Source organism: Watersipora subatra, chromosome 7, assembly GCF_963576615.1.
Source record: "Watersipora subatra chromosome 7, tzWatSuba1.1, whole genome shotgun sequence".
In the NCBI taxonomy this organism is placed as follows: domain Eukaryota; kingdom Metazoa; phylum Bryozoa; class Gymnolaemata; order Cheilostomatida; family Watersiporidae; genus Watersipora; species Watersipora subatra.
In genome coordinates this window covers 26,954,884-26,982,716 of record NC_088714.1, presented here as the reverse complement: position 1 = coordinate 26,982,716, position 27,833 = coordinate 26,954,884, and the positions used below count along the sequence as shown (strand labels likewise).

General features: G+C 34.8%; 2 protein-coding genes across 2 annotated transcripts; both read left to right on the top strand.

Annotated features, from left to right (window-relative positions):
* Positions 1–1,779: 1,779 nt before the first annotated feature.
* On the top strand, positions 1,780–15,917 carry LOC137400609 (ribosome-binding protein 1-like). Its single transcript, XM_068086939.1, has 3 exons — positions 1,780–1,833; positions 3,516–3,637; positions 15,048–15,917. Exons 2-3 carry the CDS (start codon positions 3,527–3,529, stop codon positions 15,915–15,917), a joined length of 981 nt encoding a protein of 326 aa, XP_067943040.1. The 5' UTR covers positions 1,780–1,833; positions 3,516–3,526.
* A 574-nt stretch (positions 15,918–16,491) lies between these two features.
* On the top strand, positions 16,492–22,007 carry LOC137400066 (glycoprotein 3-alpha-L-fucosyltransferase A-like). Its single transcript, XM_068086377.1, has 4 exons — positions 16,492–16,650; positions 16,911–17,028; positions 18,454–18,635; positions 21,019–22,007. Exons 1-4 carry the CDS (start codon positions 16,550–16,552, stop codon positions 21,584–21,586), a joined length of 969 nt encoding a protein of 322 aa, XP_067942478.1. The 5' UTR covers positions 16,492–16,549; the 3' UTR covers positions 21,587–22,007.
* Positions 22,008–27,833: the final 5,826 nt, after the last annotated feature.

Below are 27,833 nucleotides of genomic sequence, written 5' to 3'. Positions count from 1 at the left end.
ACTTTTTTACCTTCCCTGGGGAGAGCTTAACTGGTTATTATTGATTTAAATCCATCAACGGTGAGTGTTTCTGTGACATCGAATAGTATGTAGTTTTACTGACTCCGCAAAAATATCTGTTCGGATTTTATCGTTTCTATGATTCGGGGTGGAAGCAACTCTGAATCTATTCAAAGCATGGAAACACAGTATTTGTGAGTTGCTTAAATGTAACTTCGGTTACAAATTATGTGAAGGAATAAGGCGAGTGTCCTGTTTTCCGTACTGATTCATCAAAGCGATTTGAGTATGAACTTATGGTAGTCTACTTAGCTGTATAATACGGGTAGTTTAGTTGAAGGAACTTTTTGCCATAGTCTTTTGTAGCTGGTGACACAGCACTATTGAGGTGTAACTTTTTACGATTCCAAGAGTTTTTAACATAACGCTAATACCTTGGCAGTTTAATGTGTTGTGAAAAATCATCAGCTGTGCCGATAAAGTAAAGATAATAATTATTTGCGTTATTACTCCGAAGTAATTGCATTTGGTTGATCAGCTCATGTGTTAGAGTGTCAGTCTACCGAGGCTAATGCAAATTTTAACTCTGTTATAAGCCATCTTTTTCGTAGCCTCTAAGTGTATTTTCCGACTGACGAGTGGAGACAACTCTTATTCTAGTAAACATTATGCTAAAAACTTGCCCTTTATAGATGCTTATTTTGCACATTTTCTACAACAACTTCCACTTTGAGTTTAATAAAACTAAAAATCTTTACAGTGCTACTAACAGGCTTATCTTTTAACATTTCTTCAACTTGCACCATTTTATGTCATCTCTATTCTAGTCATTTGGTATATAAATCTACGAGGTAATTTTAAAAGCAGAACTTGTAAGCATTTGTTAGCTTCAACTCTAATAAAATCATTTAACCCTTTAATATTAAGTGCAGCTTTCACAAAACTAGAAACCCAAACACCTCTCCAAAATATTAGGCTAACTACAATCACAATCACTGCATGCGTCTCAATGAGCCTCATACCCTGCTCTGCGCCGCAGTAACCTACAGTTTTTATCATATTCTAGAAACAGGTAAAAGGATAGGAGCAAAGGCTCTAAAAGCATTTTCAACTCATTACATTCTGGTTTCTGGTTGAATCATCCTAATTTTTCAGGGTTTGTCTCATCTATTTATAGTTATGAAATATATAGAATGCTGCAAAAAAGAGGGAAAACCTTTGTGGTGTTATTCCGATCTTGTAGTCATAAAATAATAGATAATTTGTTCTATACTCTACATGAAAAGCTTCTATATTGTTGCTGTGACAAAGGTTGTAGCTATTTTAGCATTCTATTTATTTCATAGCCATAAAATATGGCTTCGACCTTTGTCACAGCAGCAATATAGAAGCTGCTCATGTAGAATATAGGACAAAGCATCTGTCATTTTGTGACCACATGATCGGAATGACACCACAAAGGTTTTTTCTCTTTTTTTGCACAAATGTGAATATATCGTTGTTTGCTTTTTCAAAAATATGAACTGGGCTGTTGTATAATATTTGTATAAAAAATGGCGCTACAGCTGGTGAGCGAGAAGAATAGGAATGAAAATATGGCTTGTTGAAAAATGAGTGCAAACGTCATCTATCAGTAAGCGCAGCCTCTCTTGTTTATTGACTTGCCCTCGATTTACCCTCATGATAAAGTGAACTCTATTCATTTGAGAGTATTGAATGTTGCTCAAGCATGCTCTATAACAAACAACAATTGGAGAGGGCTGGGCTTAATCGCTAACAGTCGTGATAGTAGTAGGAGGCAAATGACGCTGCTAGAAATGGAGTAAGACCTCGGTAAGTACTACAGGCTGTCTAGCTTAGCTTAGCATTCAAAATTACGCTCGATTGTACAAAAGGATTGCTGAAAATTGGTTCCTAACATAATACATACTTGCAGAGTTTTGAAACTTGCTAGATCTTTCAGAGAATACGATCTATCTCTAGCAAAAATAAGCTCTCGTTTGACAAGTTTTGAAGGCCTCAAAATCTGTAAATGTTGAGGTAGATTCTTGAGATTGGTGTATAGTTGGTGGCTAGGTTAATGTTCAAATCTTTTCTCAGTGATAGACGCGTAGCACCTTACAATGGCGCTAGACGCCTTCCTTTTTTTCAAGTTGCTCCGAAAGATTTCACAAGCAATTAAGTCATCCGCTATCGTACACTCAAAAGCATGTAGAAGTATATACAATCTTGTTTCAAGTTTATGATAGCCATTCCGGATAGTACATACATTCCTAGGCTAAGGTAAAGAGTAAAGACCAATATGAAAGATGAAATACAAGAAGTACAAGTAAACCTAAACTCACCAAATTGTCTTACTATTAGGCCTACATATACTACTACATAATAGTGTATATTTGTATATCCTATATATCAGTATATATACTACTTCATAATAGTGTATATTTGTATATCCTATATATCAGTACATACACTACGTAGTAGTAGACATAAGCCACTATGTAGTTTCCATAAATACTATTATATAGTAATGTAGTATCTATGTATATACTACATCAGCGTATATATACATGTATACACCATATAGTAGTATATATACTACTAAGCAATATATACTATTGCAGTATATAGTGCTGGTATAGTAGTGTATAGGTTGCTTTTCTCATTGATAAAAACTATCTGTACTACTACATATATACTATACAGTAGAATATATGTACTCATATATAGCAGTGTATTTATGCTGATATGTAGTATAAACATGTATAAACTACTATGTAATAGTATATATACACTGCATAGTGGTATATATTTGCTACTATGTAGTGTATATATGCTGATGTGTAGCATATACATAGATACACTATATATAGCGTATTTATAGTGTATCTATGTATACAATATATAGCATATATAACAATATATACGATAATATATAGTGTATCTATGTATACAATATATAGCATATATAACAATATATACGATAATATATATCGCCCTCGTATATATATATATATATAGATATATATATATATATATAGATATATATATACTATATATATACTATATATATACTATATATATACTATATATATACTATATATATATACTATATATATATACTATATATATATATATACTATATATATATACTATATATATACTATATATATACTATATATATATATATATATGTGCTCCTATAATAATAGTAGTGTATCTATTTGCTAATATGTACCTTATACATATACACACTACGATATAGGAGTACTTATATACTTCTAGATAGTATATATATATATGCTAATATGTAGGCTACTACGTACACACATATACACTACTATATAAGAGTACATACGAGTATATACTACTGTGTAGTTGTATATTTGTACTGACTACTATACACATGCCTATGCAAAGTCAGATTATATAAAGTTTCGTGTGCTGAGTTGAGCTAGGAACTAAGGCTAACTTGTAGCGAGTACACTAAACACTGCAGGATTGTTCATATTCAGAGGCAAAGAGGATGAGGTTACTAAGGAGACAATGCCGATGTTGCAATATCTGGTCAACCCTCTTTAGTGTCTATTTGGCTGGCACCATCTACCTCGCCTTCTTCCAATTTAAAACTGGACTGGTATGAATTTAAATGCTAACCAGCTTTGTGCTTACACGTGTTCACTTATCTATAGCCACTTCCCTCATGGTAATTACAGGGATTTAAAATATGTTTCCTGGAGAAGCTAGATAATTGGAATGTTCTGAATGAAGTTTCTTGAGGGTGTTTTATCATGTGGTCGTAGTCAAGCCAGCAATTTAGATTAAACTATGGTTCCATATTGGTTTCGAGACTTCAACAGCAAGCTTGCGCAGCAACATGTTGCAACATGTGCCCCCTCACTGAATGTCAAGGTATTTAGACTTGATAGAAACAGGAAGTTAGCGTGATTGCCATATTGGCTATGATAACCCAGAGTCACTCTCGTGCTGACCTTAACTTGTTCGACTCTTGAGATCATTGCCGGCAACTAGTAGTAGTTGGTACTAGGAGCATAGGTTCCTTTCTGTTTACCGCTGTAGTTTGGTGAACTTGCGGTCTAAATGGGCACGTGTCTTTAGGATGTTTTAGATTATCTATGCATATGGGGTCTGCATATGGGGTCTGCATACGGCATGTGCATATGGAATATGTGTATGACATATGGATGGGGGTGCCTGAAAGCCTAGAGATAGAGGTCTCAAAAATATTGAGGTTTGCAAGTGCTGCCACAACTCATTATTAGAAACACCTGAGATAGTAGGCATTGTTTAATGGTTATATATATCTACTTTCCATAGACATGTATATAAGAAGCTGTTCTGTGGGTGCTAGGAATGCCACTACTGATTTTATAGGCGTTCCCATAAAGTAAACCTCCTTTTATGCAAATTTCACTCAACGTAAAGAGTTTATGTAAGGTTCTTGTTTCGTATTACATGATAATTCCAAGTGCTAGTTCTTAAATGTTATTTGAATAACGAGAGTCCTATATTTGGCTTTAAAATATCGTTTTCTCTCTTGTGTAAGTTGAGAGATAAAAAGGATACTTCTAGCCTGACGAACCAGCTGTTTAGTGTGTCGTGAGAGATCGTTGGGTGTCACGATAAAGCATTGAGAACAAATAACTCAATTATAACATATATAGGCCTATGATATATATATATATAATATATAACACATCATATCATTATTGTTATAATTATACATATATATGTATATGTATAATTATAACAATTATTCAGAAATACCTAAAGGAGGTTGATCGGTGTTAGACTGTTGGTCAACCAAGCTAAATGCCACGAGCTGGGAGTCTCGTTAAAAGCAATCTCTTATCCTAATCTTTACCAATAGCTTCGGACTTATTATAATGAAAAATAATTTTTGCTGTACTTTATTTTAGACATAGGCCTATGCGGTATTTCTCTGTATTTTTTTGCAGCATACAACTTGCTGCTCAGAAGAAGTGAAAAAAATTGATTTAAATTGACGTTGCAGGAGTACATTACCTTTAACTTAACATTACCATAACCATGAACTCTAAACCAAGGAAAAGTGATAAAAAAAAGAAAGACTGTTGATACAAACTAATAATACTAGTTACTGTACAGTCATTAGATTAATAAGTTAGAGTAGTTTTTTACTATTTGAAGGGCCAAAGGGGTGAGGATTATATTGTATGCTTAAGGAGCGTCTAGTGTATTTGATTTCTCTATTCAGCTCTGGGTTGCTTTTCTCATTGAGAGAGTATTTGCTGTGTCGATCGCGTATAGTTAAAAGCTGCAAATAGAGTTACTCTATGTTTCAAAGTAGAAGTCGGCCTCAACGACTGCTCAACGCATGCAGAAATATTCTTTATATACAGAACGCTTGCTTTCCACGTAGATAGTCACTAAAACTAGAGTAACTATATTTCAGGGAGAGTTAACACTTGTAAAATTGTTTCACAGCAGTAATATGTAAGCGATTCACTTGATACATGAGACGTTTCTCTAGTCATATTTCTTTAAAAGATTGAATGCATAATCAAAATTTTTAAATATTCAATGAATTCCGATTGCCTAATCGTTAAGTGTCAAGAAGGTGAAATATCGACGCCCTTCAAGGTCACAAGCTTTCATTACAACCTGTGTGCTACTGGCAATCAGTCAATGTGTATGAAGTGGGAGTCATCAAAGGGAGAGCTGACATACTCATTGATATTCAATGAGGTGAAGGTCATAGACCAAGTTTTATTATCCATGTTAGGGGTTGCCAGTCAAGACCCTGAGTTTGCTGGCGTAGAAGCATGGCGCTAATGCTTTGACTGTTTCTTTTGGCTATTTGTGATGCGGTCATTCTCTGGCAATTATGAGCCAACTCTTCCTTATAAACATTAAAGTTATAACAGTTTTTGACAGACTTTTAATTTTTTACTTGTATCTCACTGGCTAATTCTGTTAACAGCTACTACGTTCTGTTTGCTTCAAAAAGTAAAAAAGTAGAAATAATACACACATAATATAACATGTAGAATATAATATTTACAAGGTAATAAAAAATAAATTTCTTGGAAATAGTTGTGAACGTGGAGCGTGATTGGTCAGTATTTCACCTGCACATAAATTACCAGCAAATGATGAATGTGGGAGAGGCATTGCAAAAGGCGTCAGCAAGTATGACTGGTCTAGCAATTGCATTTTATGAGAAATGTTTCTGATCGCTCACATTCAGACAATGCAAACGGTAGTTTTCCCTTCATGGATAAACTTTCAGGATTTATCTAACCTCTGTATTGTTTGTGTTAACAAGATTGATTTATTGTAGAAATCTCCATGTAATGACTTCTTGACAAGACTGACAAACTATTTCTATTTATTAGTGCTGTAATACCCTACTACAGAGGAAGTCTTGCATCAGTGATTTGGGAAAACTATCTAATTTCAACATTCTTTAGCTGCTAGCTTAGTGAAAAACAATGGCTGGTTTGGTTTACTAGTAATCATGAAACCATCCCGAACATTAAATGCTGGTTTAACCAACCGTAGCAAACATCGATGGAGGAAACACTAAAAATACTCTTTTTCTGTTTCAATAACATCAGGAAAACTGAGTGCAGCGCCTTGCTTTTTGACCTCATAATTTGTTGTATCGCTAATGAGTTGTCCTGTCTTTTGGATAGTTGTGGGATTTCTTTTTTCATTCAGAGGCAAAAAAATAATCACCAGCATGATGTGAAACTTGCCGAGAGAGCATGAGTGCATCATTTAGGCAGAAAAGTGACTGGTTCAATCGTAACAAGGGCTGAGCAATTAGCAAACAACAGAATTGTTGGAAAAGTGCACCACATAAAAATGATGATAACAGCTAAAATTTTGCTCTTTCAATTCAAAGGTAGTACTTATCAGTAAGCATTCTATGGAAGGTTGTCCAATATTTTTTTCTTGCAACTAGTAGAAAGTCTTCACTGTATGTTTAGAGTTTCACTTAAGTTTTAGTTAAAACTCTAAAAATTTGTTGGTAGCATTGCTAATAGGCAGGAAGAAGCACTTTTGCAAATTTCTTTGCTTCAACGAAACTCACATACATAGCGCCAATGCTTACAGAGTAGCCTGAGTTCTAAAACTCTTTGCCACAACATTTCTTTATTGTTGAGTACATCGAAACTCTTGGTATAGTAATGCTTACTATCTTTCATTGACGTTCTCATTTTTGACATACCTAAGAGATGACGCTGTTGAATGTTTGGGATATGATGCGGGCAGGTCTAGGGCAAGTCCTAATCATTACTGATGGGTGTAATGTTCAGCCAATCTTTTGCGGTTTGCATTGTTCCCTGCCATGAATTAAAGCTAATTTGTAAACAGACATTTCTGTTTCACTTTGAGGTATACAGTGCTATCAAGGACCCATCAACTTGTTTAGCGCAAATAAATGGAACGGCATTTTGGTTGAGGAAAGGATAACGAGTTTTGGCGTTACACGAAATTAGTGTCTACCAATTAGTAGATTTATGGTTGTGACACAAAATAAACAAAATTATGTGAGCAATGTACGTGTGAGTCACATAAGAGCAGTCTAGTTTTGTGAAGTTTGAAGCGTTGAAAGTCAACAGGCTTCAGTTTGTTTTATGGTTTTAAAAAAGTAACTTGATTCTTCTTACTTCTTTTGGTGACCAAAATTCCAAAGTTCTAAAATGATACAAAATGATAAATTGCATATGCAGGTAATCCTCATTTGTTTGGATCAATACAGACATTGCCATATCCAAACATTCGAAAAATTGACACTGAGAATTGAGTACTGTACTATACTGCCAAATAATAGCACAAATTCTTCCAAAATCACTTGTCAACACTGGCTAAGCCGGTGGAAAACTCCCAAACGCGCTTAGCTCATATCGTCTGTCATAAGAGCCACCTATCTGTCAAAGTTATTTTTTGGACAGATACGGTCACATCGGACAATCGTCCAGCCAATTGTTCAGTTGATGGAAAGACCGAGAGAAGCAAAGACTTTATAAATATTTGTATGTATTTATATAAATTAAAAAAGGACAGGACCACGAGTTACAAAAAATTTCCCAAGTTTAATTTTCAGAGAAAACCTTTCAATATGCCTTTTGCAAAAACCTTTTGCAATATTTATTCTTGTGGAAGTAGTTACATCAAAATACTAGCTGGATGCCCGGCGTTGCCCGGGTATTAAAAATCAGCTTATAAACAATGAGAGGTAATGTAGTTGTCTGCCACTTGCTATTAGCCTGGCACATTGCCAATGGCTAATTTGAGTAAGCTTACTAATAAGAGCTAACTATTCGCTCTCACGATTGAGCACCCAGAAAATTATGCTACTGCTCTCCATGACATTGCGCTATGACGTTGCATTGTAAGAGAGAGGGGTAGCGTGTTTGCATCCATATAACATCATTTATCGCCTAGCGAAGCCATCAAGCTTGTGCAGTTTAATTAGGAAAGTACTGAACTGGTGAATGGTAGAGTCTGAGATCAAATCATCTGCAACTCGGGTTTTTTATTCTAAGATTTTAATAGCTACATCTGGACAAACACAGACACAGACAGAAACACAGATATGTAGACAAACTTTGAGAAATATATATGTAGATATATAATCATTTTCATATGAGATGCTCCTCAAAGAATAAACGTTCTTTGAAAATCTTCCTCTGAAAATTGAACTTGGGACATTTGTTTTAGCTTGTGGTTTTGTCCTTTTTTAATTCAATTTTTGTGGTATAGAAGTACATTGGCATTTTTAATGCCCGAAGTGTCTTAAATAGTTTCATCTAGTTCCTAGATTTTGTCATTCGCCTTCTGCTCACTGACTAGATATATTTGTATTACAGAATATTGTATTATTTGATACTTTCATACTATCATACTTTGACTGGTCATTGCCATCATTGCTTTTATCGTTTTCTAGAAGTCTGCAATAAATGAAATTAATCAATGAAAAGGTAAGAGAAAATCCTTGACTGTGAACCTGCCTCTGACTTTGAAAATCAGTTTTAAAGGTCAGAGTGTAGGAGTGAAATGAATGTAATGGTTTCAATGTTCATGATGCCTTGTGGTAAAAGTGTATGTATGTTATGAGAGTGTTGCTAGCAGGCATTTCGCAGTGCTAAATGCAGTAGGTATTACTTTCGCGCTGTACATTATGCACAGCTCATTTTGGTGAAAACTCTTCACAGAATCAAGTATTGGATCGACTTGGATGCAACCACAACACAATTGCAAAATGGAATGCTGTCCAAACTTGAGTATGAATGGGCAACAAATTTACTACAAACATCGTATTGCATATATGGTTGAAATGAAAATCTATTGTGATTTTACTAACTTTTAAATTAAAAAAAATTAACAGAAAAAATGCATACTACGAAAATTAGTCATGGTTAAACTCAAAACAAATTTAATACTGTATGGAACTTTAATGATGAATGTTTGTAGTGAACTCAATATTTGTCTGTTGAGGAAAAAAATTGCACATGTTAATTTACTACATCCATACTACAATAAAAATAGACAATATTTGTTCAAATGGCAATGTTTTAAATAAAATGGATTAAAGACGTTATAAAAAGATTAAAGACGGTTATAAAAAAATTAGTTCCAATTGAAATAAATAAAAATAATGTAAAAACTGTAAATAAAGAAAAGAGGCGAAGTTTTGTTTGCGTTCAATGATTGCGGCCGCAAGCTGTTTGAAGCAAAGTAAGAACATTAGGAAAAAAGATTATGCCATAGAGGTATCAAACTTGTAAATCTAAGATGTATAGTCAAGCTCACTAACCATTAAACCATGCAGCCACCTAGGAAAGTTGTGGAAGAATTTCAGTTGTAATCGTTACACATCATGATCTCTCATTCAATCATATTCTCCAGGCGTGCTAGTAGTAACTTTGTAGTAACTAATAATAGTATTTTTACAAGCGCTGCTTCAAGTGTTGGTATTTTAACCGGTGTCATGAGTATGACCACAAATATTTCATTGTATAGCATTGTAGCCGCTAGGGGTTATAAATAGCTCATCTGTCACCAGACTGGTGGTTCGAAGTTCAATTCCATAGCAAAACAGATTTTTCATTCCAAGATTTTAATTGCTATAATTGGACAAAGGAATGACAGCTGAAAGACAGACAAACACTAAAATTTATATGCATAAAAAATAAAAGAAAGATAGAAGACGATGTAGATGTATTGTTAAATTTAAGAACGATTATTGTTAGAATTATTCCAGATAGCTGTGGTATTTCCATTCGCCTTATATGATCCTGGCGACAAAACATTACAGAGAAAATCTAGCAATCTTTATAACCATTTTAACTGCTACATTGTTTTTTGAATCTTTTAGCTAAATTTTTGACTCGTTAGAAATCAACCTAGTGTATACAAATACATGAACAGCGGAATCTCGGCGCCCAACCATAATTTGTTTGGATTTGGTTGTCAAACACCATTTATTTAAAAACTGAAACCCATTTGTCTGTAAGAAACAAAGGTAAGTATTTTAATACATTTTCATCTCAAAGACAAATACCTAAAATGTTAAAAGAACATCCGTCTTTAGACCCAGTATTAAGGGAAAATCTGTTCAAATTCAGATGGATTTTGTACTCATATTTATTGATCGAGTACCAAAGTGTTTGAGTAAAGAGGTCGAGCACTGAAGTTGCGCTGCATTGGTTAGTTTTGCTTTTTACCTCTCTTTAAGACTTTCCTAATACTAAAAAGGGTGGGTTTATAAATGTTTACTTATAACTTCTACTCATACTAGCATTGTCCAAGCAAATACACTTCCAGAGAATAAAGCTTATGATATCACTTACAGCTAACCACTTATCAGTGATGAGCAGCATTGCATGCCCTCAAATAAAAGTCTGTCAAGCTAGCCCACCTTGTTGCATATGAGTGATACTTAAAACGAGTGTACTCACTACTATAACATGTGCTGTGTTGTCTTTCTGTCTCGGAAGTTAGAAAAAACAATTGCATCGTAAGGGAATTAAACCCGAATAATCGCATTCAAAGCCAAGCTAAACTATAGCGCTCAATGGGAACATGATCTGCTTGTCGGTCCAGTACACCGTGGAGAGTGAGAGTTTGACAGAGTGTAGGTTCAGAGGTAAAGATGATAGCGATACGCTGCGTAACTCTAATTTAGACTAGGAATCTAAACTAAGTTTGTACAATTTTGCTATTTCCATATCCATTTACTGTGATATTTTCATGTTCAAAGCAAGTTGCATGAAGTTCATTGAGCAGGTGACTGCCTCAATGAATCAGACAATTGCATCAAACTTGTTATAATTTGTTCAGTAAATTAAAAATTTAGTTCTAAAAACTAGCTTCATTACTAGTTCAATGAGAACTTTTATAGCTTTTGTAATTGCCTAAGTTTTTGACATTCCATATTATATTCAAGACAAAACAGTGAGTTCATACATGGCCTACACCGAAAGACCTGGCACGTACACCAGACATTTACACTAGACACATTCACCTGACACTTACTGTTGAATGAGAAATAAGGATTTATAATATTGAGCTAAGGTATTATATCCGGCTCATCTTGCACAGTTCAAGCATTTGAACTTTCCACGATGTCCTATTCTTGGGATGCATCAATATAGATTATCATGTCTAATAATATGATAATAATATGATAATCATAGTAGTTTTCTTTTTATGCTTGCTTATAAACCCTGAGTCAAGGTTAAAAATTTCAGTAAGGTTTCTAGTGACAACGGCAGCAACTCTTATTGGCAGCATGATAAATAAAATTGCTGCCTACTAATCTTTAGTACAATAAGATTTTTCTCCGTCTGTCTGTTTATCCTTCCATTCGTTTTTCCAAAGTCACAGTTTGTGGTTGTAAAAAAGTTTCGTCGTGAAGGATTTGAACTAGCTGCATTTGGCTTAGTAGCTCTTAAGGCCGGTTCACACTATGTCGCCGTTTGTCAGCGTTTCCCTTTCGGCGTTCATCATCGATTATGTGAACCGTGAATTGATGGCATCGACGAAGCAACGTGGACACGCCGGGAAAGTTTGCGGCTGTCAAACTTTCCCCGATGCTTCGCCGATCGTCAATGATCGCCTTTCAAATGTGAACCATTTCGGCGATGGTAATTCGCGGTCGTGGATATTGTGATTTATTCATATTCGTTCTTGATAGTCGCTGCGAGACTAATTCTTGATTCCCGCATGCGAAAAAAAAGAGGTTTCTTCATGAAAATAAAAAATAATAAATCTCACAAAGTATTTCCTGATGCAAACATGGATAGGTTTGTGATATTGTGAACATGGTTATCATCGACGATCACCAAAGTATTGTAGAATCAACGCCGAGATACGGTGATATAGTTTGAACCAGCCTTTAGTAGCCTGTCATACTAGATAGTGCTGAGTAGTTGTGTACATAGTTATTCCTCGCACTTTCTCGGCACACTTGATGGGGTCTCACAGTAAACTAGTGTTTTTTAGTTTGTAAAGCAGTGTATCAAAGACTGTAAGCTTATTTTCTTTCATTGCCCTGATTAAAAGAACAGTATTTTGGTAGTCAAAGGAAATAGCAAAAATGACGCTATGCTAGTGCAGGAGAAGACAAGCCAAGATTGTTTTGCCATGCCTTGCCTTTCGTTTTATGTCGTTTACAGGGCCTTAAAAAAAATGAACTTACACAACATTTTAGTAGATTTTATCAGAAAGTATCGATATTTTTCTTTAATTTGTGATTGTTTTTGATGTTTAAGGTGATCTGACTGCCAGGAAGATTCAAGATTAAAATCGACAAAACTTAAACACAATTAAAACGCTCAGAAAAAAATGCATAAGAATTGAATTCACTAGTTGTTATTGTTGCGATAGTTGATATCAGCTATTGCATTCAAGTTGAAGTGTTACACGTCTCTATTCTGTTGGTCTCTTTGCAATTATAAATGTTATAATCACACTTTTGCTTGATCTGAGCATTTTAACAGTGATCAAGTTTTATCAATTTTAATCTTGAAACATCTTGACAATCAGATCGGCTAAAAAATCAAAAACAATCGCGAATGATGAACAAAACAGGGATACTTTTTGATAAAATCAACTAAGATTTTGTGCAAGTTGGTTTTTAGAAATTAATAGTGAACTCTGCCATATACAGCTTTTTAGTTAGTAGTATGACCAGGAATCTGCTAGTTGCAACATTCCTGACGGTCAGACCTATATTTATAAAACTGCATTCACACTAGCCGATTTGCAAACAGAGTTTTCGTGGCTGATCTCTGAACGATTTTATAAAAGCGATTGGCCAGATTTATTTCATTTACACCAAGACGAGTTTGGACTGAAAATGGAGATTTTGCTTTTCATTTGCAGGGTCAGATAACTCTAACAGATTAATTTTTAGTGAGTCATGCTTTGCATTTTGTTGACTGTTTCTTACAACTTTTCTCATGAACATTTTTTAGCAAGTCTACTGATTATTTCGTGCTACTCGGCTCATCACCAATAATTGATAACCATAGGGAGGATGATCTTTTGCTAACATAATTTGCTTCAGCTATTATAGCAACGGACAGACGCCATAATAACAGCTGCTTCAATTGTCATGCCGTAGCTATAATATGTGAAAGCGAGCAACCTTTCCATTGATAGCACCTTCGAGGGTGATAGCACCCTCAAGAGTGCTATCAACAGAATTTTGGCTCGCGATTGAAGCTATGACAAAAAAGTTCGCAAATTCAAAAACAAATATGGCATTCACTTTAAATGACAATGTGTGATTCGCTGTGAAAGTGATTTTATTGATTACTCACTCGTTCACCGATAAAATTTCTCTCTGTGCAAAATCGGTCTCGGGCTCGTCTGCTCTTTTCACAGAATGCAATTTTCGGCCTGTGAGAAAATCGGCCAAAGAATCCACATAAAATTGGCTGATGTGAACACAGCGTAAAGGTTGACTTGCAACAAAATCCACATTACAGTTATTTGGTATCAAAAAATTCACTATGTCTTGCTTTGCTGTGTTGTGGGTGCAAAATATGTGGAAATGTGATTACAAGCTTTTAAAAGCTAAAAAACGAACAGTTAATCACAACTACACGAGACCGCCATAGTTTGGAAACTCTTTCCAAAACGGCTCAAATGGGGCGTAGTTGTACAAGATGGCTTCTGTTTACATTTTCACGCAACCTCATTCGTCGAAATATTTTCACAAATATACTTCATGCATTCAATAAAACCATGTCTATTGTTCTTACGCGTCTATTTTATCGTCATTGTAATGCTGTCACCTTCAGCACTGATATTCTATAACCTACATTAAAAATTTGTTTAAAATTTCAACCTTGGCTCGAAGGAGTACATATCATTGTCTGATAAACATGATGAGCCTGTTGGTCACCTGTTGGTCACCTGTGATAATCGAAAAACACTGCAGAAATTATTCGTGAAGTATGCGTCACATAATCAGATTACGACTAGACGATTAGACCAAGCCGAAACAAAACTGTAAAGTAGCGAGCATCTATATTTGATAGGGGTCTTCGGTAAAACCCGAAGTGTTGGTCATAAACTAGTGCTACGAGAAGTTTTATATTTAGCTTTTTATTGGCCTTTCAATTCACGTGAGAACATCACGTGACAAAGCAATAACCAAATGTAATGACTACGCCAGAGAAATAAACTGATTCCAATCTACGACGTCTTTTCGTTTTTGAGCTTTAGGAGCTTGTAATCACATTTCCACATATGTTGCACTTACAACACAGCAGAGTAAAACATGGTGAATTTTTTGATACCAAATAACTGTAATGTGAATTTTGTTGCAAGGCAACCTTTAACAGCTGTAGCAAATAGCAAACGGCCACAACCTAACAATGACTGCTGCTCATTGACTACATGATAAATGTGTCTCTTTATCTAAAACTACAGATCGTAAAACTGCTCCCCAAATAACCGATTGTGGTTTAATCTACCCGAATGGTTCTTGTCAAAGATACTGATTGTAATCACTGTTTTAGTTGAAAGGAGTAAAATATGAAACCGAATGGAAAGGTCCTTCTAATGACTATGAGAGACCGTTGCGTCAGAATATGCAGAAGACCCAGACTTACCAGCCTTTATCGATTTCTGCTAAACTTCTGTTCATGAGCAACGCTAAAAATGTATCTCAGGACACGTCATGGCGAACTACGAAAAAGACTGCTAACAACTCTCTGCATTTTAACGAAAACAAAGATCCTTTAATTAAAGACAAACCAACAAATCAGAGAGCTGAAAATTTTAACAAAAAACCCGAAGTAGAGACTAGAAACAAATCTGTAGAGGTTGAGAAACATGGAAGAAATCAGATCAATGGGAGTGAAAATAAACCTGCAGATGCTGGGCATGAGGGAAAGCTTGCAATGGAAGGTCAAGGTCACAAAAGACATGCAGTAGATTCCGCAACTAATGTAAAACCTGCGGTAGATGCTGGGCACCATGAAAAACCTAGTATAAATAGTAAAAATAATAAAAAACTTGCAGAATATTATGCAGCTCATGGAAAACCTGCAGAAGATGTGGAGCATCATGGAAAACCTGCAGAAGATTCTGTAGCTCATGGAAAACCTGCAGAAGATGTGGAGCATCATGGAAAACCTGCAGAAGATTATGTAGCTCATGAAAAACCTGCAGAAGATGTGGATCATCATGAAAAACCTGCAGAAGATGTGGATCATCATGGAAAACTTAATATAGATAAAAGAAAAAATGCAACAAATCAAGGAAAACCTGTTGGAGAAAATCATGGTACCAGAAAGCGTGAGGCAAATCCTGCAGTAAAGAAAAACCCTGCAGTAGATGCTGTGCACCGCAGCATAATGCCAGCGCAACCAGCTCCAGAAGGTTAGTTATTGATATTTGTGTTCAGTGAAACCATTAATTTTACATGAAACTGGATACTGTCTATACTTATTCTGCTAAACCAAAAAACAAACGAACTTACCTTGGACAGCTTTTGTGTTACTTTCACTTTTCTTCTTATCGATAATCAGCGATCGTCTTTAGAGACTGGCAAAACTCTCGCCAATCTTTACTATCATTTGTTACTGTAATAATAGCCATGTCCGTCTGCTGCCAAGCCGAGATCATGGCTTTAAAAAAAATTGGCTAGAAAACAATGATTGCACTTAAACCGAGGACTCAAACTGAGATATTCGAATTTGAAGCTAAGCTCACTATCATTTCAATGAATCAATCACCTTTCCAAGTTTAAGAATACTTGTGGTCATACCTATTACACATATTTATGCCAGCATACTAATTATATACGATTTTAAAGCCAAGATTTGTGTCCGACATTATCTGACAGTAAGAGATTATATGATGAGAAACTTCTTTTGTATTTGAACTGAGTGATTCGTAACATAAACTTGTATATCATAGTATAGCTTATTCGTGTCACAACGTTTGTGATACAGGATTTATTGGAGCCAAGGGCAGAACTATTCTATTGTGGACAAGCCTTACAGCCAAGCGACCGATGTGGAACTTCAAAACATGGACACTCATGAGATGCCCGTACAAGTGCCAAATTACGAACGACAGAAGCTACCTTAGTCAGGCCTCACTCGTTCTCTTCAGGTAAGTCTCACACATTTTAGTTGCTAGGTTTTTATTTTAGACTTACACTTTCAAAGGGTTTTGGCAAAGTTTCTTGGTTGGATTACTGCAAGGAGCAGCCAGGACCTATAGCAGTCTAGAGTGCCTGATCTGAAGACAACAGGTTGCGGCTTTATTCCTAGAAACGCTATTGGTGGTGAAAGAAAAGGCACACAATTTAAAACATTTCTTTCTCTGAAACATATTTTAATTGTGTAACCAAAATTGATATTGCTTTGCAGGTTGAGAATGCTCCAAACAATACCAGATAAGTTTTTGAGAGAATTTGTACAAGATTATGATCTAAATGACTTGCCAAAAAAGAAATACCCTCAGCAAGTTTGGGTCGATGTGAACCAGGTAACCTTTTCAATCTCTGTATGTCCTCCATTTCTTAGATGAGGATGACAAACATAGTTATAAGCATAAACGGTATCATAAACCTATTATATATATTATATACATATTCCATGAAAATCTAAATCATAATGCAAGTTTGATGTATTTCCTAGTTTTTTCTGATTGAGTATTATATTATATATATTATATATATTATATATATTATAAGCTTTAGTCATAATAGCTTTAATAAAGATTTGTCTGTTTATCCCTGTTAGTATGGAAAACATTGAATTTTCATATTTTATATTGAAATATTTCATTTTTTTTTGTGTGTGGTAAACATTAAATTTTCATATTTTGATAAACCTATTTTAGATACAAAGATAGCGCAAGCAATGCTACAGTTAGCACACTTATGTAGTAATGACACAAAATATCAATACTACATTAGTCTAAAAATTATTCAGTTAACACGAGACAACTTTAACAGGCCAATCACTTTTTTCAATCCTTCAGTACCAACAGGATATGTATATATGTCGCTCAACACAGTAAAAGAATTTACATTTTAGACTTTTCATAAAACAAACTTTTATAACCATCTGTGTCTGTTTATGTGTAATGTCTGGCATAAACAAATTCAAACTGGCTTAAACTGGCTTAAACTAGCTCAGTTTTAGCAATCAAATAAAATGTTACTAGCTAAACAAAATTAACAATAGCCTTGCCAGTATTTAATAGTTAGCGTTGAAACATCTGTGATGAACTTACACAAAATTTTAGTATATTTTATCAGAAAGTACCAGTATTTTTCTATCATCTGCGATTGTTTTTTATGTTTGAGGTGATCTGACTGCCAGAATGTTTCTAGATTAAAATTGACAAAATTTGATGGCAGTTCAAACTCTTAGAACAAAAATACATGCAAAATGACATCACTAGTTGTTATCATTGCTATAGTTGATATCAGCTATTGCGTCCAAGTTGCAGCGTGAGGCGTCTCTATTCTGTCAGTTTATTTTTACCGCAAACATAATAGTTGCACTTTTGTTTGATCCGAGCATTTTAGCTACAATCAAGTTTTATCACTTTTAATCTTGAAACATCCTGGCAGTCCGATTATCTTAAGCATCAACAACAATCACAAATGATACAAAATATCGATACTTTCTGATAAAATCTATTAAAATTTTGTTTAAGTTAATACTCAACTCTTTAAAGGAGTTGAGACAAATTGTAACGACTTGTCACAGTGTTTACTATTATCAAGTCTCATTTATATATTCAATATTAGAAAATTAAACAACTACTTTGATATTTAGCTGCCACATATCAACTTTATTAAGCAACCACCAGTTATAACAGCAACCTGTAGAAGATGTCATATAGGTAGCAGGTACTTTGAACTGCTTGTACATCATGTATGTATGTCTTGTTATGCAGGAGTCACCGATGTACTCACATTCTGATGAAGAGCTGTTGCCAGTAGACAAGTACATGGACTATATTGTCTCATACCTCAGCCAATCAGATTACACGTATGCCTATAAAAGTTTGTATCGGGAGAGAAAGGAAAGACTTCCGCCTATTAACTATGCTGTGAATAAAACTAAAACAGCTCTCTGGTGAGTGCAACACCGTTCAACTACTAATACAATTTTCAATATTTAGTAAGAATATTATTTATATATATTACTTTATTGACATAATTTTATTTTATATAGGAATGTTTTTCAAATTATGCCATGAAACAATAATAAAAGAAAAAAGAATAAAAGGGCAGCAGTTGGCCATTAAAGTAGAATAAATAGTTTGACAAATAGTGTTTAAAATGCCTTTCTCTGCTACGAGAACGGATATTAGGTGGAAGATTGTTAAAGCAGCAAGCAATGATATAACAGAATAAGATATACATGCATAAAACTTGTATTCAACAGTGAATTTATTTATTGAAAAACAGATGAAATTTTTTAATTCAAAATATGCAATGTCCAGTGTAATAATGTTAGTAAAATCATAATGGGAAAGTCATAGTTTCCTAGACATTTGCCCTTAATCATTTTATGTATACCAGTACTCTGAGAGTTTCAAGTGCCGTGAGACATTGTCAGGTGTGCTCTGAAAGCACTGAAAATTGGAAAATAATCGGAAACACAAACACTGAAAAACAATCCTACAACCCTGCAAGATGAATAGGCCGTATAATCCTACTACCCTGCAAGGTGAATAGGTCATATAATCCTGCAAGGTGAATAGGCTATATAATCCTACAACCCTGCAAGGTGAATAGGGACTATAACCCTACAACCCTGCAAGGTGAATAGGTACCATAACCCTACAACCCTGCAAGGTGAATAGGCACTATAACCCTACAACCCTGCAAGGTGAATAGGCACTATAACCCTACAACCCTGCAAGGTGAATAGGTACTATAACCCTACAACCCTGCAAGGTGAATAGGTCGTATAATCCTACAACCCTGCAAGGTGAATAGTTACTATAACCCTACTACCCTGCAAGGTGAATAGACACTATAATCCTACAGCCTAGCAAGGTGAATGATTGGCTTAGGCCGCTGAATATTGAGGTTCGAATCCCGTGTGAAGCGATCTTTTATCCCAGTTTCCAACCTTGGCTTCGGACGAATGAACACGGTTCTTATTATAGTAATTATTCAAAATTGTGTTATTTACTTGCAAAATCACCACTCAGCATGAACATTCGCAGAGACAGTTGAGCAACTTTGGAGTTACCCACTCATCTGATTCTTCCCTTGACTAGGAATGGGGGCATCATCTTTAGAAGTTAATATTTTTTGCTAAAAAACTTGTCTGATAACTCACTACATATTAATACGGGCAATAGTTCCTCTTTCATCACTCGCGTCTAATACATTGTTAGTAATATTCACAACGCTCTTGTAAAGAGAACACACTGTAATAATAACTAATAGCTTGACTAATGACCATGACCTGATAAACTCTCAGTAAGCAAATGTATTTAGTTTGTTGGTTACAAATCTTATCGCTTGATCGACAAGCCATATGTTCAGACATTATACAGTATACACTATACACCCTCTGCCAAATACGAAATAGTTAAGCACAGTTTTAATAATACTGGTACCTTGCAATCTTGTGGGCTGAGAGATTGTCAGGTATGCTGATAAAGTACAAATAATATTCATCCGCACAATCAGTCATACATGGCTGATCGTGGTCTATTGGCTCAGGTGTTAGAACATAGGTCTACCATGCTAGAAGTTGCAGGTTTGAATCCTGTATGATGGAATCTTTTTCCTAACATCCAACTAGATCTCTTAGTGCATGTATAGTAAATATCCATGTTTGTAAAAGTAATTTCATAGTTTTATACAATCGATTTTTGCAGTTAGAGTCAATGACCAATAACCATTGATTATATAGTCAATGATTATTGCTGAATGAATTATGTGCCTAGTAAAAGCTTGTGGAAAATAGCGATAGCTCTTTGCAACAAAAGTTAAAAACATGCTACACATAGCATTTACTTGTCAAAGGATTGCTAGAACTCTGCTGCTATACAGCTGGTGACAAAAAATAGTTTCCTACAAACCTTTGGCAATATTAATTAAAGTTTGTCATATGAATACTTATGGCTGGCGTTTATGAGAAAATCATGTTCTTGAACATAATGTAATGAGAGTATAAGAAGGCGTGAATCATTTATTTCTGAAATTATAAATGGAAATCCAGCAACAAAAATCACTACGAGTTGTCTTCTTTTGTATGAATTAATTGAAGCGAGTATAAAACTCCTACCTTTGAAAATATCTATTTTTTGATAGCTATGTTTGAATGCCATCAGGTTATGACTTTATTTGGATCTGCCAATTAACTTAAAAATAGCTAGTCAACATTTTTTTTCAATTGAAACCTCTATAGCGATGCTAAAAATACAATCACATGCAATAGCATAAATATCTATACTTACAGGTACGTGTCACACTGCGCTGATCTATACTTACAGGTATGTGTCACACTGCGCTGATCTCTCTGGCAGATGGAAATACGTAGAGGAGCTAAAAAAATATAACGTTTCTGTTGATGTGTTTGGAAAGTGTTCAGGATTGCAAGATGGCTGCAAAGGTAGCAAGGATATAAACTGCGTCAATACTCTCAAAGCGCAGTACAAGTTCTACCTCGCTTTTGAAAACAGCATCTGTAGCGAGTATATAACAGAGAAGTATTGGAACATACTTAACTCATCAAACAAAATGTACAACATTCCAATAGCTTTAGGAGCCCGCTTGCATGAATATGAGGCTGTATCCCCCGAAAACTCTTTCCTTCATGTTAGAAACTTCACGGGAGCAAAAGACTTAGCTCAATATATTCACGAGATAGATAGAGATGATAGGAAATTTAATTCTTACCACTCGTGGAGGGAAAAATATGAGACATATATAGACAAGCAGGAATTATTGGACTGTTGGATATGTAGAATGGCATATGAGCAGCCGAAAACTGCAAGACCTGTTTATTCCGAGTTTTGGAGCCGCAAAAAACTCTGTGATTTGACCCCGGAGCCTATTTAAACTTGTTTACAATAAATGCATTCCACTAGCGTAGAATTTTTGTAACAATTTTAGCAGCATTTTTGAATTGTACATTCTTTGGCCCTTTAGATAATCAAGAACAGCATAGTTCCAATTCATGATAAATATATCTCAGAATACCATTAAGATATATATTTATAATAAATTTTCTTATTGCTTGTCTGATAAGATAACCTAATTAAAATTTTTTTTGTTGTAAATTGCATTTTTTTAACATAAATTTTTACAAATTTTTGATATGTCTTTTAAGACAAAGTACTAACAAATGAAATGCGTAATAAACTAATAATGTGGAATATTTTATAAGGAGATTTGGTACATAGTAGTTGAACAATGTACCAAAAACCAATTTACTCAACATCGGTGCAGGAAACTCCAAAATTACAATGTCCAGCTCTTTATAAATAAAAAATTACAGTAAAAGACTTAATATCTTTGATGAATTACAGAGAGAACTATCTTTCATTTGCGTGGGGGTTTAGGAGCAACCCCAAATATTGAGTATAATGCCTGGTTATCCGGCTCCAGCAGAGACTGTGCCTATTTTTAAGAGCATTGTTGTGCAAACATTGGCTCTGTCATTTTGGCTGGAAACATTTGAGTTAAGTGGCATAAAAACCTGAATGACTGGTGTCATGCAATGTCAGTGACGTGCTATATCAGTGACATGCAGTCATTTACAACTCATTGTTTACAGGTCATACGTCTTAGACCGCTAGGCCACGTCTGCTTTTGAGAGAGGCATATAGGGAGACTAGTTACAAAATGAACATTCTTGCAATAGTGAAAGGAATGGATAGCAATGATAATAAGAAGAATAATAGCAATCAAGCGTAGTCAATGATTGGTAGATTAATGAGAGAACTATATTGTTATTTCATTGGCAGTATGAGTCATCCCCAATAAATAGAAAAGAGTAGTGACAATTCCTGATAACAAGTGACAAACTGATATTGAACAGCAACAAATAATGTCAATATTTACATCATACGCTATTATGATTAAAAACAAACTTTTCAACAACCACTCTTGTCTGCGTCAGTCCAAGAATATTTGTCTACGTGAAAACAACATGAACATCAATAGTGCTGGTAAGTCCATGAATATCGGTAGATAGCGTGCGATGTGTATAGTGAAAGTTACTTCAGCTTTCATTCACGTTTATAATTTGTAAACTTATGGTGCACTGCGTACATAATAATTTAATTGAGTGTTTGTTTATGCGGTTTCCACAGTGATTTCCTTTGCTTCGGTTTGTCATTCTACTTCAACAGCAACAAAAAACAAAGAGATGAAAACCAAAAATCCATTTGAGTTGCTCAGCTATTGGTTAAAGGCTGAGCTCCTTGTAGTTAGGTAAATGGGACTATTCGCTAGTAAACAACCAGTGGACAACTAGTAAACAACCAGTAAACAACTAGTAAACAACTAGTAAACAGCTAGTAAACAACAAGTAAACAACTAGTAAACAACTAGTAAACAGCTAGTAAACAACAAGTAAACAACTAGTAAGCAACTAGTAAACAGCTAGTAAACCACTAGTAAACAGCTAGCGAACAACTAGTGAGCAACTAGTGAACAACTAGTGAACAACTAGTGAACAACTAGTGAACAACTAGTGAACAACTGGTGAAAAACTGGTGAAAAACTGGTGAAAAACTGGTGAACAACTGGTGAACAACTGGTGAACAACTGGTGAACAACTGGTGAACAACTGGTAAACAACTGGTGAACCGCTGGTAAGCAACTGGTAAACAACTGGTAAACAACTGGTAAACAACTGGTAAATAACTGGTAAACAACTGGTAAAGAACTGGTAGACAATTGGTAAGCAACTGGTAAACAACTGGTAAACAACTGGTGAACAACTGGTGAACAACTGGTAAACAACTGGTAAACAACTGGTAAACAACTGGTAAACAACTGGTAAACAACTGGTAAACAACTGGTAGACAATTGGTAAGCAACTGGTAAACAACTGGTAAACAACTGGTAGACAATTGGTAAGCAACTGGTAAACAACTGGTAAACAACTGGTAAACAACTGGTAAACAACTGGTAAACAACTGGTAAACAACTGGTAAACAACTGGTAGACAACTGGTAAACAACTGGTAAACAACTGGTAAACAACTGGTGAACAACTGGTAAACAACTGGTAAACAACTGGTAAACAACTGGTAAACAACTGGTAAACAACTGGTAAACAACTGGTAAACAACTGGTAAACAACTGGTAAACAACTGGTAAAGAACTGGTAAACACTTAATAAACAACTAGTAAATTACTTGCTTCTCAAGCTTCATTTGCCAGCCAATAGATGGTGCAGGTGCAACAGACTTGTTAGCCATGAACTACTATACTTATGTTTTTCATCACAAGCCAAAACAAAAATTAGAAAACAGAAATCAGGAATTATTGAGTGAGCTGAACCAAACTATTTTGAACGTTGGTAACCTAACAGTATTGCGAAAAAGCCAGAATAGTGAATTGGAGGTTATATTAACAGAAATTTCATAAACTGAAACATATGATAGTGGATGTAGTATGTCATGGCATAGAAAACAATGTGTGAAAGGGTAAATAGAAATAATCTTGGCATAGCTTAGGAAAGATTTTGAAACTTCTAACATAAATGCAGAAAGGAGCTGGTTTGAGATAAGAAAATACGTTCAAAGACTTTCTGATGTGATTAATGAAAGTGTTGTGTAAGCAGCAAAGCTTTTGATAGTTTTTTACTAGTAACTTATGAAAAGTTAGATCTGGTATTAATCAGTTTAGAGCACTACTAGCTGGTCGCAAGATGCAATGGGAGCAGCTTATCTGATTAGCTAATGGCCAATCAGTATCGGGCCAGTTGCACCGCTACTAAACACTGAGGGCACAAAGCTCCAAACATGATGAAAAGTAAGTAGTGGTAATATTAAGCCAGCAATATACTGTACATCAAATTAATTCGTGAATTGATGAAATTTATTTGGCAAAAAGTATTTTTAAAATTGCTAAGGAGATTGGCTATAGTTGGTTTATCTGCCTTACATGATATTTATTAAGAAATCATTAAACTTGATGAAAAATATTAGTTAGATGGTATAATACTTCTTGTCACATTGAGTAGCACATTTCATTCCTCCCTTAACATTTCCTTACATTTCATCCTCAACTCCCAAAGTGCCCAATAATTCTAGTCTAAAATTTATTTGTTTCTCTCAATAACATGTTTATTAGAAATGTACATGGGTAGAAGATCACTTCACATTGAATATTACTATAGTTTTGAGAGGATGACACTTTTGAAAGAGATAAATGTGTCACACACTATGTTTTCATTGTACGGATGATGTGAATTTGCAATTGTCCGCACATTGAGTTACCATGCAATAAGTATTTCAATGGACATCCGCGTGTTGCTGGTTAACGCTGGGGCTTTGTTAAAAAAGATCAAGAATTCTACATCAGAGATCATAGCGGGATACTCCTCTCTCACTTGGCAGCAGGCTTTCGAAATAAAAATGACTGAAGTGCGGAAAGTGTTTGAAATGAAATAACTTGCGCAGCTTTCACAAGTAACTTTTCCATATTTTGCAAGCATGTAACATTCTATACAAATTTGCGCGTAAAAAGCTCGCTTGATTTGCGAGTTTTTGCCATTTTCCTTTTGCGAGTGACGCAATCTTGTGAATTAACTGCCTCGTGGAAACATCGTTATTGTTTGTTTATTAAACTGAGAGGAGTTGAAGATGAATTCAAAGACTCTTTGCTAAGAGTAACAACAGGTTCAGAATCTGTATATCATAATTTTTTGTTAACTTTCTGTTAGGCTTAAATAAAGCTCTCAGATCCTTGTGTTGTAAAAATACATCCATTGTGTTGGTAGCATAAAAGCATAACTGGAAGTATGTAAAAACATTTTGTTGCCTGGCAACACTACATTCTTTTTTAAAGGTTTCTATTTTTTCCTGAAACAAAGGATGTTCGTCACATAATTGTAATAGTAAGATGAGCTCCATTTTTAGTTTTTGTAATCAACAGATGTAATCAATGATAAAGAGTGAAAGACAATGAGATGTACGCAACATCTATGGCTTTGCATAAAAACATGGTTTGAGAATACGCATTTGAGGAAGAATGGGAAAGTTGTTCTGAGATGAGACAATATTAAGGGTATTTTCACGGACTATTAATGCAAGCAGAAAAATGAATTCCAAATCCAGCAGTGACATTAGCTGGGCTGGCTGTGTCATAACTACTTCACAACTGGCATTCACTCAAATTATTATAAACAAGACAAAAACCAGAAACTGTCTTTTTTTGCTGTTAGCATCTAACCAATGATTTTGAGAAATTTAAATAATGTTTGCTTTTTAGAAAAGCTGGCGTGTCATCCTAAACATAACATTCAAAACTCATCAGGCGAGGGATCTGTCAATCTAACTTCAGCAATTTTCAATTGAGAGAAACGTAGTTTTTTGACCTTAAAGAGCATCCGCATCTGGCCACAAAAGCATATGGTCACAAAAGCATATGGTCACAAAAACTTTCTTGTCATCAGGCTTTCGTGAATCTGGTGAAGTGACTACTTGACCATGTTGACAGACAAAACTTTGCAGCGCAATGAAACTCTTACTAGGTACCAGTTGTTCTTGCAAATGGAGAGGAGCTGGAAGGCCAAAGAAATGCGAGAAGAAATAGCAGTCAACATGCTTTTTAATAGAGTGGTAATTAATTTGTCATCGTTTAAACAATTGGCTAGAAAGAGTTCAAAGTGCTCTTTAATGTTTGGTTTAACAAGTTTTTTCAAAGATAAAACTACCTTCACCTGGCTAAATCTTGTTTGGTTTGGCAAATCTCAATTGTTACACTGACACCAATTACTTTTGCTAGTGACATGTTAATTACTTTTGCTAGTGACATGTTAATTACTTGTGCTAGTGACATGTTAATTACTTTTGCTAGTGACATGCTAATTACTTTTGCTAGTGACATGTTAATTACTTGTGCTAGTGACATGTCAATTACTTTTGTTAGTGACATGTTTATTACTTTTGCTAGTGACATGCTAATTACTTTTGCTAGTGACATGTTAATTACTTTTGCTAGTGACATGTTAATTACTTTTGCTAGTGACATGTTAATTACTTTTGCTAGTGACATGTTAATTACTTTTGCTAGTGACATGTTAATTACTTTTGCTAGTGACATGTTAATTACTTTTGCTAGTGACATGTTTATTACTTTTGCTAGTGACATGCTAATTACTTTTGCTAGTGACATGTTAGTTACATCTGCTAGTGACATGTTAATTACTTTTGCTAGTGACATGTTAATTACATCTGTTAGTGACATGTCAATTACTTTTGCTAGTGACATGTTTATTACTTTTGCTAGTGACATGCTAATTACTTTTGCTAGTGACATGTTAATTACTTTTGCTAGTGACATGTCAACTACTTTTGCTAGTGACATGTTTATTACTTTTGCTAGTGACATGCTAATTACTTTTACTAGTGACATGTTAGTTACATCTGCTAGTGACATGTTAATTACTTTTGCTAGTGATATGTTAATTACATCTGTTAGTGACATGTCAATTACTTTTGCTAGTGACATGTTAATTACTTTTGCTAGTGACATGTTAGTTACATCTGCCAGTGACATGTTAATTACTTTTGCTAGTGACATGTTAATTACTTGCTAGTGACATGTTAATTACTTTTGTTAGTGATATGTTAATTGTTTTTACAAGTGACTCGTTAATTAATTTCCTTTTGATTACTTCTGTTTGAGATAAGTTAACTACTTGTGGTTGAGACTTGTTAATTACTCCCGCTAAGCGTATATTAATTTTCTCCTGTTAAGCATATGTTAATTACCTCTGTTAGTCACATGCTGGCTACTCTTACTAGTAACTCATTAATCAATTGAAATAATAAGAAACAAAGCTAAAAATGGTTTCTCAAACCCCACTTAGTAATCCTACCTGCAAAAAATTATAAGTGTTTCTTGATTTCTTTTATATTTGAGCCTTGAGTGGTATATTATTCAGTTAAATGATGGCTTCAGTTATTGCCTTATTTATGCTCATTCGTGAGATGTTTACAAATTGCTTTGAAGTACTGCATCAGAACAGTTGATCACTGCTTGATCAGAGCTATGAGAGCTTGATCAGAGCATTTCACAGACCGGCAATCTAATAATGCTTGCTCTTCTTTTTGGAAACTTTTAAA

What these genes read in the sequence shown, in the direction of transcription:
- LOC137400609 (XM_068086939.1), top strand. Translation starts at nt 3,527, where the DNA reads ATGAGGTTACTAAGGAGACAATGCCGATGTTGCAATATCTGGTCAACC. An exon ending in TCCAATTTAAAACTGGACTG is followed by an intron (nt 3,638 to 15,047) that starts GTATGAATTTAA and finishes TCACTGTTTTAG; the next exon opens with TTGAAAGGAGTAAAATATGA.
- LOC137400066 (XM_068086377.1), top strand. Translation starts at nt 16,550, where the DNA reads ATGTGGAACTTCAAAACATGGACACTCATGAGATGCCCGTACAAGTGC. An exon ending in TTTGGGTCGATGTGAACCAG is followed by an intron (nt 17,029 to 18,453) that starts GTAACCTTTTCA and finishes CTTGTTATGCAG; the next exon opens with GAGTCACCGATGTACTCACA. An exon ending in AAAACTAAAACAGCTCTCTG is followed by an intron (nt 18,636 to 21,018) that starts GTGAGTGCAACA and finishes CTATACTTACAG; the next exon opens with GTATGTGTCACACTGCGCTG.